Raw genomic sequence first — 15,349 nt, 5'->3', positions numbered from 1 at the left:
CACAGGAAAACCCAACTAATATATTACATAAACCACAATGAATGGTGAAATTTTTTCTTACAAAGTTCTTTTCAGGACAATAATAAAGAATAATTTACTCGGGGGCGCCTGGGTGGCTCAGTCGTTAAGCATCTGCCTTCGGCTCAGGTCATGGTCCCAGAGTCCTGGGATCGAGTCCCACATCAGCCTCCCTGTTTGGCGGAAAGCCTGCTTCTCCCTCTCCCACTCCCTCTGCTTGTGTTCCCTCTCTCGCTGTGTCTCTCTCTGTCAAATAAATAAATAAAATCTTAAAAAATAATAATAATAATTTACTGGGGAGATTTTGCTTAAAGGCTCTTAAATTTCCTAAATGTTGATTTCTAGATTTATATTCTATAAGCATGCATTGTCAGAAAATACACAGCTGATGGAAATTGTTTCCTCTGTGTAAGAGATTGGAGAGACCTCGCTATGACAGCAGTTGCAGGGAACACAATCATGTTCCTGACAATTTTCTTTTCACATACTAACCATTCTTGGGTAGCCACATTAAGTGGGCTTTTAAATTTTTATTTAACCATATAGTTAACCCCCAGAGGATCACAGGGAAAGAGAGGAAAAAAATAAAACAAGACAAAACCAGAGAGGGAGACAAACCATAAGACGCTCTTAATCAGAGGAAACAAACTGAGGGTTGCTGGAGGGGAGGGGGTGGGGGGATGGGGTAACTGGGTGATGGGCATTAAGGAGGGCACGTGATTTAATAAGCACTGGATATTATATAAGATGATGAATCACAGACCTGTACCTCTGAAACCAATAATACATTATATGTTAATTGAATTCATATTAAAAAACAGGATAAAATAAGACTTTTAAGTAGAAAAAAAACCAATATAGTTAACCCCTATCACAAGGATTTAAAACTACTTCCTTGTATGCTTCGGTCAAACTACAAAAAATTAGAAATATGTATTTCCAGAAATATATTACAAAGCCAAATAGAAATTATTTTTCAACAAGTATTAAATGGCTTCCATGCAAAGCATATGCTATTGTTTCCTTACATCAGTGTGAAAAATGAGTGCACTGTGGCTCCTACTATAGAGTTCAGACTACAGAGGCCAAGAGTTGGGGGATTACTAATGTGATTTGACATACAGATTTTTATTTCATTTTCACAGAAAGTCCTCCATTTTCATCCAGACATTTAGTCATCAGTCGCCATGACATAAATAAAACACAGTGACTCTTACAAAATTTCACCATAAAAGGACTCAGTCTATGTTCATGTAATCTTTTTATGATGTCATGCACTATAATGTGTTTTTAAAAATGTACATTATGTAAGGAATGCAAGACTCAAAGGCAAAGATTATGAGTGTCCTGTAAAGTAACTTCAATCCCACACTGTCGAGGCTCAGTACATTTTAAATAGCAAAGTGAAGTTACAAATTCTAAAGTCTTATCCTATAGAATGATAGTGCAAATAATGAGGATATTGATCCCATCCCCTGTAAGTAAAAGTTCTTCTTAGATGCCTGCCAAGGATCCTGTTAGTTGTTGTTTTTCCCTGTGATTTTGATCTATTACTTCTTTTAGTTTTTCATGGGAATTGGTGGCTGACAGTGAACCCAAGAAGCCTTTGATCACTTAACTTGGAAAATGGATCAAAAGTAGATTTTCATTTTATGTGGGTAGATATTTGGTTTTCTTAATCTACCAGCCAAGCTCTGTTCATAATTTTTAGTAACTGAACTGACTGACTGCAAACTTATTAAGCCAGAAGGATAGGTATGTGACTCTTTATGTCAGTGGTTCTTTTTTTTTTTTTAAGATTTTATTTATTTATTTGACAGAGAGAGACACAGCTAGAGAGGGAACACAAGCAGGGAGAGTGGGAGAGGAAGACGCAGTCTTCCTATGGAGCAGGGAGCCCGATGCGGGGCTCGATCCCAGGATCCTGGGATCATGACCTGAGCCGAAGGCAGACGCTTAACGACTGAGCCACCCAGGCGCCCCAATGTCAGTGGTTCTTAGACTGGAGTATGCCATAGAATCACCAGGAAGGCTTACTGAAAGAGAATGCTGGGCCCCACTCTCAGGTTTTCTGAGTTAGTAGTTCTGGGGTGTGGCCTTTGCATTTTCATTACCAACAATGTTAGTAAACTAAAAATTCCCATATGATACAGAGGCTGCTGGTCCTGGGACCACATTCTGAGACCTAATTCCTTAAATAAAAGTTGGGCATTTAAATGATCCTGGAAATAATTTGCCATTAAGCCTTTATTGTACCGATTTATGCCTCCTGCAAACAAAACCGAAGCTAAACTGACAGTCTGTTCTATTGAGGTTGCACAAGTTCTAAAAAATCCCCAATTAAAAGCAAAACAACTCTAACTCTTAGAGCGTAATAACCTACTGACTGAAAATGTTATTAAAGTCTAAAGAAAAACTCTGGGTTCTGGACCAAACTTCGGTTCCCATAGCAGTCATCCCTCGGTTACATTTGGAAACATGCTTGTTCTAAAATAATCATTTTTGAGGCAATGACACTTACTCTTTTCACCCAAAGAAAACAGAAAGTACAACACAGGAAGAACTGGGCAGCCTTAGGTCAATTCGTTTTGGAAAGCACATTTAATTCACTGTTGCACAACTCAAACAGAGGGGGTGGTTGGGAAGTCAGGAAGGCACTTAAGTCATTTCAACCAGGAATACTTAACAAAGAGAAGTATCTTGAAATCATGGGTGGTCTAAGAATATCTGAGAGGTAAAGAACTGACTCCTTATGTGACAACTTGTCAGGAATGTTCAAAGCTTCCCGTTACTGTCCACGGACCCTGAGATTGACATAAATTATCTCCAGATGAGCTGAGCATGAATAACCTTTTGGGGCCGTGCCAATGCCAAAATACTATTTAGATGTTCACCCTACATGAGGCCAGAACTGACTGCACTTTGTTATCTCGTGAACAGGTTCCCCCACATACAGACAAAGGCTTAGAAGCCTTGTTCCAGAAGCTCAGACAAGAGTCCTACCGTTTTTTTTTATCTTTTAAATATGTTCTTCCTCCTTTGATACAATTTCTTCATATAAACCATCTTATCTAAAGAAAATGTCCAACTACTACTCTAATGGACTCTTGTCTCAGTAGGCAAAAGGTATAGTTAGGTTTGAAACTTCTTGGATTCAACCCTCGACTGTACTACCATCCCCTTCAGTAAAGGGTAATCCATGGATGAGACAAGGCTCAGTCATTTGCCCCATTCCTAATTCCAAAAGCTTATTCTCAATGTTAACCCACAGATACAGAATACATATTTCAGCTACGTTTATAGATGCCTTTTCCTTATACGTGGATGCAAATGTGTGCAAAGTGAAATAAGAAATCATAAGCTAAGTGGAGCTTGAGTGCTACATCAGGAGATGTAACTGCTAACAAACGTCGGGGAAGGGGTTCTGAGAGAGAATAGAATGAGGCTCTTTTGTTGAGAAAGGTGATGTGGAATGACATCTGCTCTTGCCAAAGCCAGGTCTCTCAGGTCTCCCAACTAAAACAACAAACAGTAACATCTCACAGAATCTTAACTCCATGCTTGATGCCACGGGAAGTCCCAGCATCTTAGAATATCAACACCAAAACAGACCTTCTAGAGTGACCGGTCCAAACCTATCATTTTCCAGACTAGAAAATTGAGCCCCAAGGAGAAGAAGAGACTTGCCTTAATTAAGGTTAAAGATTCCTTAGCTGCAACACTGAGGCCAGGACTTAGATTTTCTGATCATCAGACCACTCTCTATAGGTCCTTCCCTTTTTCTTGATGGAATGGGGGTAAGGGTGGTAGACTAAGGTGAATACCAACAGAGCAAACAGCTATGGCTAGGAAAAAAGAACAGCCTGTATCCCACCTCCTCAGAAAAGGCCCGGCATGCCCATGGGTCCATCCCCACAGGCTTCCAGGATGAGAGAGCCCCTACAGACCCAGTGACAGAGCAGCACCTGCCTAGGAATGACGCCAAGTGGGAGGGTGTGTATCCAGTCCAAGTCTGTGTGGGTTTGTTTGTTTTTTTAACACTTCTTCCTCACCACCAAATAAAGTTACAAATATAATGCAAGTGTGATTATATACATACTCCTTTAGATTAAGCAAGCCTCATCATGGTTTCAGGTGACCCAATGAGAAAAATAAAATAAAATTGCACTTCTGGCCTCTAGGATTAAAGACTGAGTTAAAATGAGGTTGCCCAGCCCACAGAATAGGCCACACACGCTGATACAACTGACCCAGCGTTCCAAATGTGGCATTTATGTCCAGCAGACTCGGAGAGCCATGGGAACGATTCCTTCACCCAAGGACAGCCAAGAGGTAGATAAATGCAATCAGCCGCATGGATGGATGGATGTAGCACACAGAAGCACCAGGTTGGGTGTGTGCAGGTGCCCTGGACCAGGGGCAGAGGGCCTGAAGGGTGGGGCCAGACCTCTGGCTCTAATCACAGCACTCTCCCTGGGAGGAAAAGTGTTTGGTCATGAAAGAAATCCCCAGGATGTAGCAAATGTCTACAGCAGTGGGAGGGTGGAAGTAGAAGGTAAAGAAGCAATGCTGGTCTAAGGGTGACGCACTTCTTCTAAAGGAACTTCTAGCGTGGAGCTGCTGATGAGACAAATATGAAGGGTGATGACGATGAACTGGGGGACCGTGGCACATTCATCCAGGCCATGCATGACCCCTGAGTGGCCCTACCATCCTCACTCCCCACAGAACTGCTAGCAAGACTTCTCCTTCAGCCTGAGGGAAGGGAAAGGAGATAAAGGCCCAGATGACACAATAAGGCTGCCAAGCCCAGCAGTTGCTATCAGAGCTGCTGAGCATCAGGCCCAAGAACCATGAACTCATAGTAGAGTCAAGGTCCCTTTCTCTGGAATGAGAGGCTCAGCCCTGCCCTCCTCTTCAGGAAGAAATGGCCGGAAAAGGAAAGCTGGCTTCTCACTGAGGTAATGTAGAACACCTGCTCAGCTGTGTTGGTCACCCTCAGGTTAAGCAGGAAGAATCCCTGAAGGAGGCATTCTGTGGACGGCTGAGGAGCTCCGCTTACCTGGGACATATCACAAGTTTTAAATTACACATTCCCCCACACGCAGCACACTCACATGGACACACGCACAGAGACCCACACTTCCACAGACTGATGTTCTTCCAAACCACCCCACGCCCAGCCCCCAATCTCGCCCCACAGATATCGTTCCCTGTAAACATGACAGCAGAGATGTCCACAATTCTGGGACAGCCTGATAGTGATCTGAGGATGACTCCTTGTCATTAAGTGCCACGGTAGGTGATGTTGGTGAAGGTGGATGTGGCCTCTTTGTACAGTGGGTTGTTGGCCTATGGAGAGAACAGAGAAGCAGTGAATTCCTCACCTCTCCCCTTCCCTCAAGGATTACATTTCGTCTGAAAAGTCTACCCAAGACACCCTTCTCTGGGATATACCATTGATGAACCACTTAATGCTCATTGTACCCCATATTCACCCTTAAGATGGGAATGGATAGGAAATAAGAGCAGAGAGAAGATGGAAAGCCATCCTACTGCTATTTCTAAGGGGCTGAATCCAGCCCATTACTTTTTGGGGGATCACCAAACATTTCAGGATCTCTTTTTGCCAGTATTGATTTCTTGCCTCTCTCCTGAACTCTCTCTTTTGCCCTTCTCCCTATTTTTCCTTCCTTGTGACCATGCTGGGGGAAGTGGGCAGAGATGGGAAATGTAGCAGGTGGTAGCTGAAACCAAGAGGACAGCTTTTGCTCAAAATAATTTTAATTTGTTCTCATCTCATCCCTCCAAGCACTACCCACAAATTGTCATGTTAGCAAGAAAAAATAAACCCTCACTGGGTTTCCCAAATTCTTTTCTTTTTTTTTTTTTTTTAAGATTTATTCACTTATTTGGGGGGGGCAGGGGCAGAGAGAGAGAATCTCAAGCCTCCCCCTGGACATGCATGGAGTCAAACAGCCATTTGGAAGGTCCAGAAAAAAGTTAAAATGTGGAAGATGAACCAAAGAAGAACAGAGTAAAATTAAGTATACAGAAAGTTCTCAGTAGATGATTGTTTCATTTAATTCTATCAGAATAAACTACAGGGAGGATATTTTTTTAAGATTTTACTTATTTATTTGACAGAGAGAGACACAGCTAGAAAGGGAACACAAGCAGGGGGAGTGGGCGAGGGAGAAGCAGACTCCCTGCTGAGCAGGGAGCCCAACGAGGGGCTCGATCCCAGTATCCTGGGATAATGACCTGAGCTGAAGGCAGACACCTAACTGAGCTACCCAGGCACCCCAAGGATATTTTTTAAGAGGCTGGCCCAAAAAGTAATTCCTATCATAACTTAATTCCCTCCCACAATCGGGCAGGCTGCTTAAGCTCTCTGTGCTGTTTCCTTACCTATAAAATGGGAAAAATAATGCTGCCTCCTATCTAGGGCTGTTACAGGGATGGAAGAAGTTAGTACCTAAAAATCATTTAGAACAGTTCCTAGTATATGGTGAATCCTCAGCAAAAGTTAGCTCTTTTTTTTTAATTTTCTGTTTGTGTTTAATGCTTTGGACTTCATCAGGATATAATGTATTATATGTTCTCAGTGTAGAATTCTCAAGTTTGTCCTATCTTCTTCAACTGGAGAAGTCTCTTTTTCATTGCATCAGTGTCCAGAGCAGAGCTGGGCCCTACCTGTGTTCAGTCAGTACTCACTGACATGACTAGTTGTCACTATGTGGTAGAGAGAGAATCGGGTGGGGTTTCCAGGTATAATAAGGACAATGGGACCATCTCCTAATTTCCAGAACAGAGGCTAACTGGGAAATTATCGGCTAGCTGAACCTGGCCACCCTATGCATCTGCAGCTTCCACTTGAGACTCTCAAACCAATGACTTGAGAAAATGCCCAGCCCAGCCTCTTACTGTGTCCCATTTTGCTCTGGCTCTCTCTTCCTCAAATTTAGCAAACTCCTTCCGGTCATGGATGGTGATGAGGAGCTTCCAGATGAGCAGCGTAGCAAGGCCAATGAGCAAAATGGCCCCCATCACTGAAAGCAGGACCACCAGGATGTCAGGACCCTTGGGACACTCTGTCAGGAGAGAGCACAGAGCAGAGAGGTTGTGAATGTAGCAGGAATCACTTAAACTGGCTATGAATAGATCTTCTTGACCAAGAAAGAAATTACTAGAAAGTTCTCTAAAGGAAACAGGACTTAGGAAATACACCAACTAATTTTTTAAAGGAGGGGGTGTCGATCTTTAAGACAGCAGTAATCTGTCCTGAGTGGTTTAAGTCAGAGGTCATAAACAGGTCACCCATGGCAGAATCGAACCTATGTAAGTGTTCATTAAAAATCTGATTTTATGTTAACTACACCGGAGTTAAAATAAAAACTTAATAAAAAATTTTGATTTTGTTGGCAACATTGAATAATCAGGAGATTATCCCCCTGAAATTTCAGATTCTTCTTTTTCTCTTTAGAAAAAAAATCAAAAGGTCTGGAAACACTGAACCCACAGGGCAGCCCTGGTGAGATGTGAGGAGCAGCTGTCCCCATTGGATGGGACACATTTTCTAGTTTGCCAGAATTCTCACCATCCTCTTTTCTCCACTAAACAGAGGCAACAGGTAACTTATTGAGGCCATGCTACCTTGCGCTCTGGAGTTAGCCTGCCTGGGTTCGAATCCTGGCTTACCACTTACTTTGCTATGGGACCTTCGATAAATTATTTCACCTTTCTGGGTGTCTGTTTCCTATTTCTCCATATATTTAAAGAACTCAGAAGACTGCCTGGCACAAACTCAGTGCTCAATAAATATCAGCTACCATTATTACTGGCCTTCCTGTTATATCTGACTGTTTTCACTAAGTTATGTACCTAGCTCCTGTAGGCATTTGTGTTTGTTACCCTGATTTAGGTATGTACATCCCTGAGGGCTGGATACCTAATGACCTTGTTAGCACACTTAGAGACCAGGAGGCCTGCCAACAAAGAGAATATTTTGGGCTCCTTCCCAAAATATTTCATCATCTAAAATCTTAACCCTATTGAGAGCTGACTTCCTGTTCAAACCCAGTCAACAACCAACACAGACAGAGGTGCGTCACCCTTCTGAAGGCCAAGCTGAGTGTGCTCCACAGAGCTCTGCTTCCCATAAACCACAGGTGTCTGATGGGTGACCTCACTCCAGTGACTTCTCAGGTGTTATGTAATTAGGTATTTGGATATATGAGTATTGATGGGTCTGGAGAGGAGGTCACACCCACTTTCCACACTGTCTCCCACCTTCTTCTCTAAACATATACTCTGTGCTCACCACACATGACCCAAAAACAACCACCAACACAAACCCAAGCTGGCTCTTTCCCAAGCCACCAAATTATAACCTGTCTATAATTAAAGAAGCATCTGGAGAGAGGCTCTGAGGTCCCAGTGTCTGAGTTCCCAGGAGTGAAGGGTCCCAGTTCTTCTGGGAAAAACAATTACAAATTCTCTAGAAGATAGGGCTGACCCTCAAACCTCAAAGTAAAATCTCTTCAATTCTGTATGCCAGTATGGACAGGACAGGTAGAATGTCAAGAGATCTTCAGGGAAAAGCATCTGTTAAGCAATTGTCCTTAAGGGGGTGGATGGCAGGCTTCCTGGAAGCAGAGGACAGGATCAGGTGGTCTCTAGAAAGCTCTCCTAGCCACAGTGATGAGGACCCATGGTGGGGACCTGAGGTCAAGAAAGATTGGGTAGGACTAGCAGATTATACAAAAGTATAGGAAGTCCAGTTAAATGTGAATTTCAGATAAACAATGAATAACTTTTTAGCCTAAGTATGTACTAAATATTGCATGGGATATACTGTATTTTCCAGGAAACCCTATGTGAGAGTGATGAGGACCCAGCTCAGGGGATCCCACTCTACGCAGGCTGAACACCACCCAGCCAATGCCAAGCCCTTTGGTAGTGCTCTCTCTGCTGCCCTGAAATGGTCCAGCCCTTCAGGGAGAGCATCCACAAGGGCATGAGTTAGAGAAGAGAATGAGAATAATCTTCTATACTCCAGGACCTCAAGTGCTACATTCTGCTTGAAGCCAGAGCACCTGAAAATGGTTGGAGGTGGTGGGTGAGAGGAGAGGCAGAACTTGGAATTCCGGGGCAACAAGATATTAAATGTAGGCCTGGGATCCCATTTCCCAATGTGGAGGAAGGGGTCCACATCAGAAAAGTTACCCCCCCTCCAGGGGTTATTTGTACCAGCTCAGGTTATCACCATCTTTATTCCCCACAACTCCAGGTAAGGAGATCCAGTCTAAGAACATCAAGCCAAAAGATTTTGGTAAGTGATATAGCAGAAGCATCAGTAAGGATTATTGCAGCAAAGACGTAAAGTAATGTTAAACCCAAAAGCAAGAACATACCGCCCTTCTGAAAGGAGAAAGGACAAAGGTACAGATATGGTGGGTGTAGAAAAATCCATGAAATGTGTTAACACAGGTAGATGGGAAAGTGTGGGGGGTCATGGCCAAATAATCCACAGATACATATCCAGACTCTTCCCTTTCCCCTTCCCATGTTAGCTTTCCCTTGAGTCAGTAAAGAAAATGAAGGCCATATCCTTTCTTTACCACCCTTCTTCCTTCTAAAGGTGAGAGCCCTGGGCAAGGCTGGTGAACAATATCACAGATGGGGCACCATGCTTTCCTCTACCCATGGAGCCAGCAACACCCTGGCTGACACAGGTGTAGCAGAGATTCTTCCCCCTTCTGCCCCCTTCCTTCTCCAAGCAGCCCAAATCCTCCTAGCAGGTATCAAGAGGTATACAAGCCTGCCTGTCTCCTAGGAATAATCAGTCCTATGAATTCACTCAAAAACCGTTTATCAAGTATCTTCTCTGTAGATGACTGAGCCAAGTATGGATATAACAATAGATAAGACAGTCCCTGTGTTCACGGAGCTTGTGATCTACTGAGAGAGATGGGTGATGAAAGAAGCAATTTAATGGTGTGATGAAGGCGCTTCTAAGGGAAGCACAGCTGCTCTGAGCCCCCAACCGAATCAGCAGCATGGATGCCAGAGGAGGTCTGAGAGGGCTCATTAGGGGAAGTGATGTGTCCAAAACAGAGGCACTCAAATATTGGGGTGTTTCACAATTGCTGGGAGCACTAATCAAGAACACAGAGGCTCATGGAAGCAGGACGGGGCTCAGGACTCTGGGTTCTTTTTAACAAGGGGGAACATACAAAAGTTTGAGACCCACTTTCCTAAAGCAGGGACCAGCAAACTACGGTCTGGGAGCCAAATGTGGCTTGCCATCTGTTTTTGTAAATATGCTTAGGCTCGTGCATTAAATATATGCTGCTTTCCTGTTACAATGGCAGAGTAGTCATGGCAGAGACCACATGGCCCACAAAGCCTAAAATATTTAACATCTGGCCCTTTGCAGAAAGAGTTTGCTGGACGCTGGTCTGAAGGAAGATCTGAAGAAATTCCTACAGCTGTTAAGAATGTCAAGCAACCGGGGCGCCTGGGTGGCTCAGTTGGTTAAGCGACTGCCTTCGGCTCAGGTCATGATCCTGGAGTCCCTGGATCGAGTCCCGCATCGGGCTCCCTGCTCGGCAGGGAGCCTGCTTCTCCCTATGACCCTCACCCCTCTCATGTGCTCTCTCTCTCTCTCTCTCATTCTCTCTGTCTCAAATAAATAAATAAAATCTTTAAAAAAAAAAAGAATGTCAAGCAACCAACTGACTTAGTCTCTGCCTTCAGACATTGTTCCTTCATTCCCAAAAGTTCCTGTCTAGCCCCTGCCATAACATAGCCCTTGTCCCTCAGCAGTGTCATTATTGATTTACATGCACCTCTCCCCTGGCCTGTGAGTGCCACCTCTGCTTTATCTATTGTGATCCTCCCAGCACCGAGTCCACTGCCTGACATATAATAAGTACTCGAAAATATTTTCTAATGATTCATAGCTTAGTCTGTTGTTTAAGAGAAAGGAAGGAGACAGAGGTAGTAAGGGGAAGCAAGCAAATCTACTGTGGTTACATGGTGACAAGCCTGCAGTTGGTCTGTGTGTATGATAGATGGGCTCCTCCTGCTTCCAGAGCAAGCACCCTCTTTTCAGTGTTCAGGGCACCTTGGGTGGGTGCCTCAAACCCAGCACCATGTCTCATGGCCAACTTGGTAAGGTCAACACCTCAAAGCATCAGGCCTTCCTCTGAAGCAGCAAGCAGGTTGCTCTTGGCAACCACCTACTTTTAGTAGAGCAGATGCTGAACAGTCCTAGACTTTAAATTCCTTACTTCTTAACATTGTCACCTCAAAAAATGCCATGATATATTTTGTCCCTTCATGGGATCCATATCTACCTTCTTTTTTTTTTTTAAGGTTTTATTTATTTATTTTAGAGAGAGAGAGAGCATGACTGGATGGAGGGGCAGAGGGAGAGGGAGAGAGAGAATCTTAAACAGACTCCACACTGAGCGCAGAGCTCGACGTGGGCTCAATCCCATGACCCTGAAATCATGACCTGAGCCAAAATCAAGTCCGCCATTTAACCAACTGAGCTACCCAGGCGCCCCTCTACCTTCTTCCTTTCCTTACCCACCTTCTTATTTTTCTATCTCCTCAATTAGCAAAGTTGCTTTCTCACTAATATATGTATTTAAGTATCACCCATAGTCCAATGACAGGCCCTAACTTATCACTTGTAAGGTCAGTCTTAAACTGGCTGTTCTGTGTAAGAGGAGCAATGGATGGAAATTACTGCTTAACATGGCCCTTAGGGTTCACTCACCTGGCTCTTCTACCACATAGAGAATGGACTTTCCACTCGAGTCTTCATAGTACTGGAATCTGACGACACAATCATCCTCATTCTTGTATGTACAATTCACTGCATCCTTCCCAGTATCCTCTGAGGAAGGGAAAAAGATGGAAGAATGAAAAGCGATTCCTGGAATATGGGGCCATCTCCAAGCCCCAGTTATGAGACTTCTGAGAAAGTATGCAACAGGAAACCCTATGCCTGATGTTAGGCAAGATGTCTAGATTTGAGATGGCCTGGCAATTACCTCTAGTGACCCTCACTTCTGTATTTTGTCCCTCACAGGCCCTTTTTGGTTCTTATTCCTTCCTCTGGAAGGGACATGACACATTCCACGATCTGATTCAAAGCCTGGCCCTCCCACCTGCCAGCTGTGTAATACTAGGGAAGTTACTTGATCTCATTGGCTCTCTCTTTCTTCATCTATAAAAGGAAAATGATACCCCACCTCACAAGGTTGGTAGAGAACTAAATGGCATAAAGTAAACAGTACCTAACACACAGTGGGTGTTCCCTTCCCTCTCTTTCCCTTCTCTGCTTGCCCAACGATTCTTAATAATTCATTGACTCAGCCCTTATATTTCTTCCATTTCTGCTTCTGATCCAGTGCTCCTCTCAAGCCATCCCTTCTTCTCGGACTCCCATCACGTTTTGTAGGCTTCATCCCTTCTGATTCTGAAACATCTTATTCTGACAGGGAAACAATAGGTACCCCTCCATCAGCTGCACTATATCCTCCAGTGATGAAGCTGGATGGGTAAAACTGACACATGATGAGGTTAAGCAAATGTCCCAAGGTTGCACCACAGGTGCATGATGGAGCAGGACTAGAACTTGAGTCTCAGAGCACATCCTACAGACTTGAACCCAACAGGCCTTCAGAAAACCAGTGGTATAAGAGTACAATGGAAAGGGTAAGGATTTCCGGATTTAGTTCTAAGCTTAACTTGTTCGGGCAGATTATGTAACTTGCCTGAAATTCCATATCCTCATCTGTAAAATGAAGATAACAGTACTACAGTTCTACTTTACTAGGTTGTTGAGAAAAGGATAAGATGGTGGGTATGAAAGGGCACTTTCATAACTTTTATAAGTCATACAATTCCATACAAACAAGCATTCATTTTTATGATTATCATGGCATGGGGGGAGGAGGTATGAGAAATACTTAATCAGCTAACCTGTGATATCCATCTGGTCTAGGTAATAAAAACATCTCACATTTCTCTCAGCAGTCTCTCCCCGCTGAGCTAATCATAGCATACACCCAGTCTCTTCCAGAGGAAAAGCTGTGTCTTCAAACTCAATCCCCAAATCACTATCCTCACTCCCAGCCCCACCTCTAATATTAGCCAAAGGGTCCAGAGATCTGACCCTTTCTGTAAAACTCCAGCCAGAAGCTGACTGTGTCTTACTGTGGCTCTCACTAAAAAACATGTTTCCTGCCTTCATGGGAGATGGCTATCTCGGGAGAGATTACCATCTCCCTGCTACCAGCCAATGCCAGGCTGACCCAGATAATCATATCAGATGTGCTGACAGCAGCAAAGATTATCTCCTTTTAAGTCAAGGTAAAGTACAAACCAGAATAACTGCAAGCAAGAGTTTCGCTCCCCACTGTATTTTTATCTGTCTTATTCCAGGAAGGGCTCCATCATAATGAGTTTAACTACAAATCCATAAAGGTAAAGGTTTCCCTCCAAACCAGCAAAGCAGTATGCCTGGGCACTGTTTAACACTCTTCGTTAAGCAAACTCAGTAAATGCTTTACTAGCTTCCTAAAATGATGCCTGTCACTCTGTGCCTCAGTTTCTTCATCTGTAAAATGGGATGCATTGTCTTCTTTTCCTTGAGGAGGTAAAGTTAGGGTCTGAAATCAGGCATACTTTAAAAGTTATTTGTAGGATCTTGCTGAGTCTGTGGGTGCTGGGAAGCAGAATGGGGAGGGACTGTGGAACCAATTAGTAGAGGTGCAGGAGGACTCAGGGAAGCCAGCTTTTAGGGAGTGCCTAGCAAGCATCAGGTCCGCACAACATGCCTTTAAGGTGGGAATTATTCTTCCATGTTACTGATGAGAGTTGAACAGTTTCTGGGGTTAATTGCACAATTTTAGAAGCTGTGTTTGTGTGTGTGTGTGTGTGTGTGTGTGCGCGCGCAACTCTGAGATACACTGAACTTACTAAGTTCCTTCACAGACTCGATCTCATCACGACAGTAACGGTTGCAGGTATTGTCCTCATGGAGGGCTCCTCGGTCAAATTTCTTACACTCCACACACTCCCTAAAAGAGAGAGGACACAGAGATTAAGACAAGGGAAGAGCAAACTTACAAGGTTTCAGTCCGGCTCAGACCTCCATACACCAGAAAACAAACACCTGTACCACAATCCCGGGGGCCCAGAGGGTCAAGTCTGTGAGTTCAGGGTGGGAGGCCTGGCAGGCAGAGGGCCCCAGCACCATCATTAAACTTCTTCATGGCCCAACCGAGAGTATGACAGGAAGTGAAGCCTATGCCAGACTGGGGAGCCCTAAAGGCAGAACCGGTCATGTAATCTGGTTGCCCAGTGCAAAGGCAAATGTCAGGTCCCTTGTTTAAAAATGACTAAGAATTACAAGACAGGGCCAGCAGAGCGGTAAACCAAGTGTGGGGCTCTTCTAAGCACGGGCCGCTGAACAGATGCACAGGTTGCGCACCCCAAGAGTCCAGCCCTGCTTAAAGTGGCAAGAGAAATGGCAGAAGCATCCCCTGACCCCCAGATGAGTGAAGTACATACTCGTGACCTTCTCCCGTCTCACAGTGTCCTTCATAACTGCAGCCCCACATCTCCCACAGAATCAGAATATCAGCACAGGAACATTCCCCTGGAAGCTCCCTGGGTTAGCCTTCCTCCCAACTCAGGGATTCAGGGTGCCAGCCCAGGAGAGCAGGTTTCTCCACCTGGAGCCCCCAGGGTACTACTTTGGCCCCTGCCTGGTTGGCTCTCCCTCCAACGTTTCCCCAACTCTTCAGTGGAAAGAGGAAAGCTAGCCTCTTAGCCGCAGGGGACTCTTCTTCCTAAAGCTTTGGTGAGTAAGAGACAGGCCCTGGAGGAGTGGGAGGGGGGTGGATTCCAGCCTGGGGGACCCTCCCCCTCCTGCCAGCACCCCGCTCTCTCCAACTCACTTCTCAGCCCACTCACTTCTTAAAGGTGCAGGCGTCGGGGCAGGTGGGGCACTTCTCGCAGGTGTCCCCGTAGGAGCCGGGCTGGATGCACACGCAGCTGCCGCACTCACACTTGCCACGGCCGCTGCACAGCAACCCGTTGCTGGACATGCAGGTGTCCGTGCGCGTGGTGCAGTTGCAGTAGTAGCCGGTCCAGTCTGAGTCACACAGGCAGTCCCCACAGCTGCACTGGCCGTGGCCTGCAAGCACACAGCCCAAGGGGGCGGCAGCAGGTGAGGGTCCCCACCTCCCCCTGCCCTCCTCCTGCCGCCCCTCGTCAGCACCGCACTTCTGTGCTTTCCCTCCAT

At 44.9% G+C, this 15,349-nt stretch overlaps 1 protein-coding gene across 1 annotated transcript in view; it reads right to left on the bottom strand.

Annotated features, from left to right (window-relative positions):
• Positions 1-2,533: 2,533 nt before the first annotated feature.
• ITGB3 (integrin subunit beta 3) overlaps positions 2,534-15,349 on the bottom strand; it is a 35,600-nt gene continuing 22,784 nt past the window's right edge. Inside the window, exons 11-15 of the mRNA XM_032429965.1 lie at positions 15,019-15,241; positions 14,020-14,120; positions 11,810-11,929; positions 6,946-7,112; positions 2,534-5,370 (exon numbers count right to left, since the gene is read on the bottom strand). Coding sequence (XP_032285856.1) covers positions 5,305-5,370; positions 6,946-7,112; positions 11,810-11,929; positions 14,020-14,120; positions 15,019-15,241 — 677 coding nt within the window. The 3' untranslated portion in view covers positions 2,534-5,304. The remainder of the gene's footprint in view (positions 5,371-6,945; positions 7,113-11,809; positions 11,930-14,019; positions 14,121-15,018; positions 15,242-15,349) is intronic.

This window comes from Phoca vitulina, unplaced genomic scaffold, assembly GCF_004348235.1.
Source record: "Phoca vitulina isolate PV1807 unplaced genomic scaffold, GSC_HSeal_1.0 scaffold41, whole genome shotgun sequence".
NCBI classification, from domain to species: Eukaryota; Metazoa; Chordata; class Mammalia; order Carnivora; family Phocidae; genus Phoca; species Phoca vitulina.
This window is presented reverse-complemented; position numbering and strand designations above follow the sequence as displayed.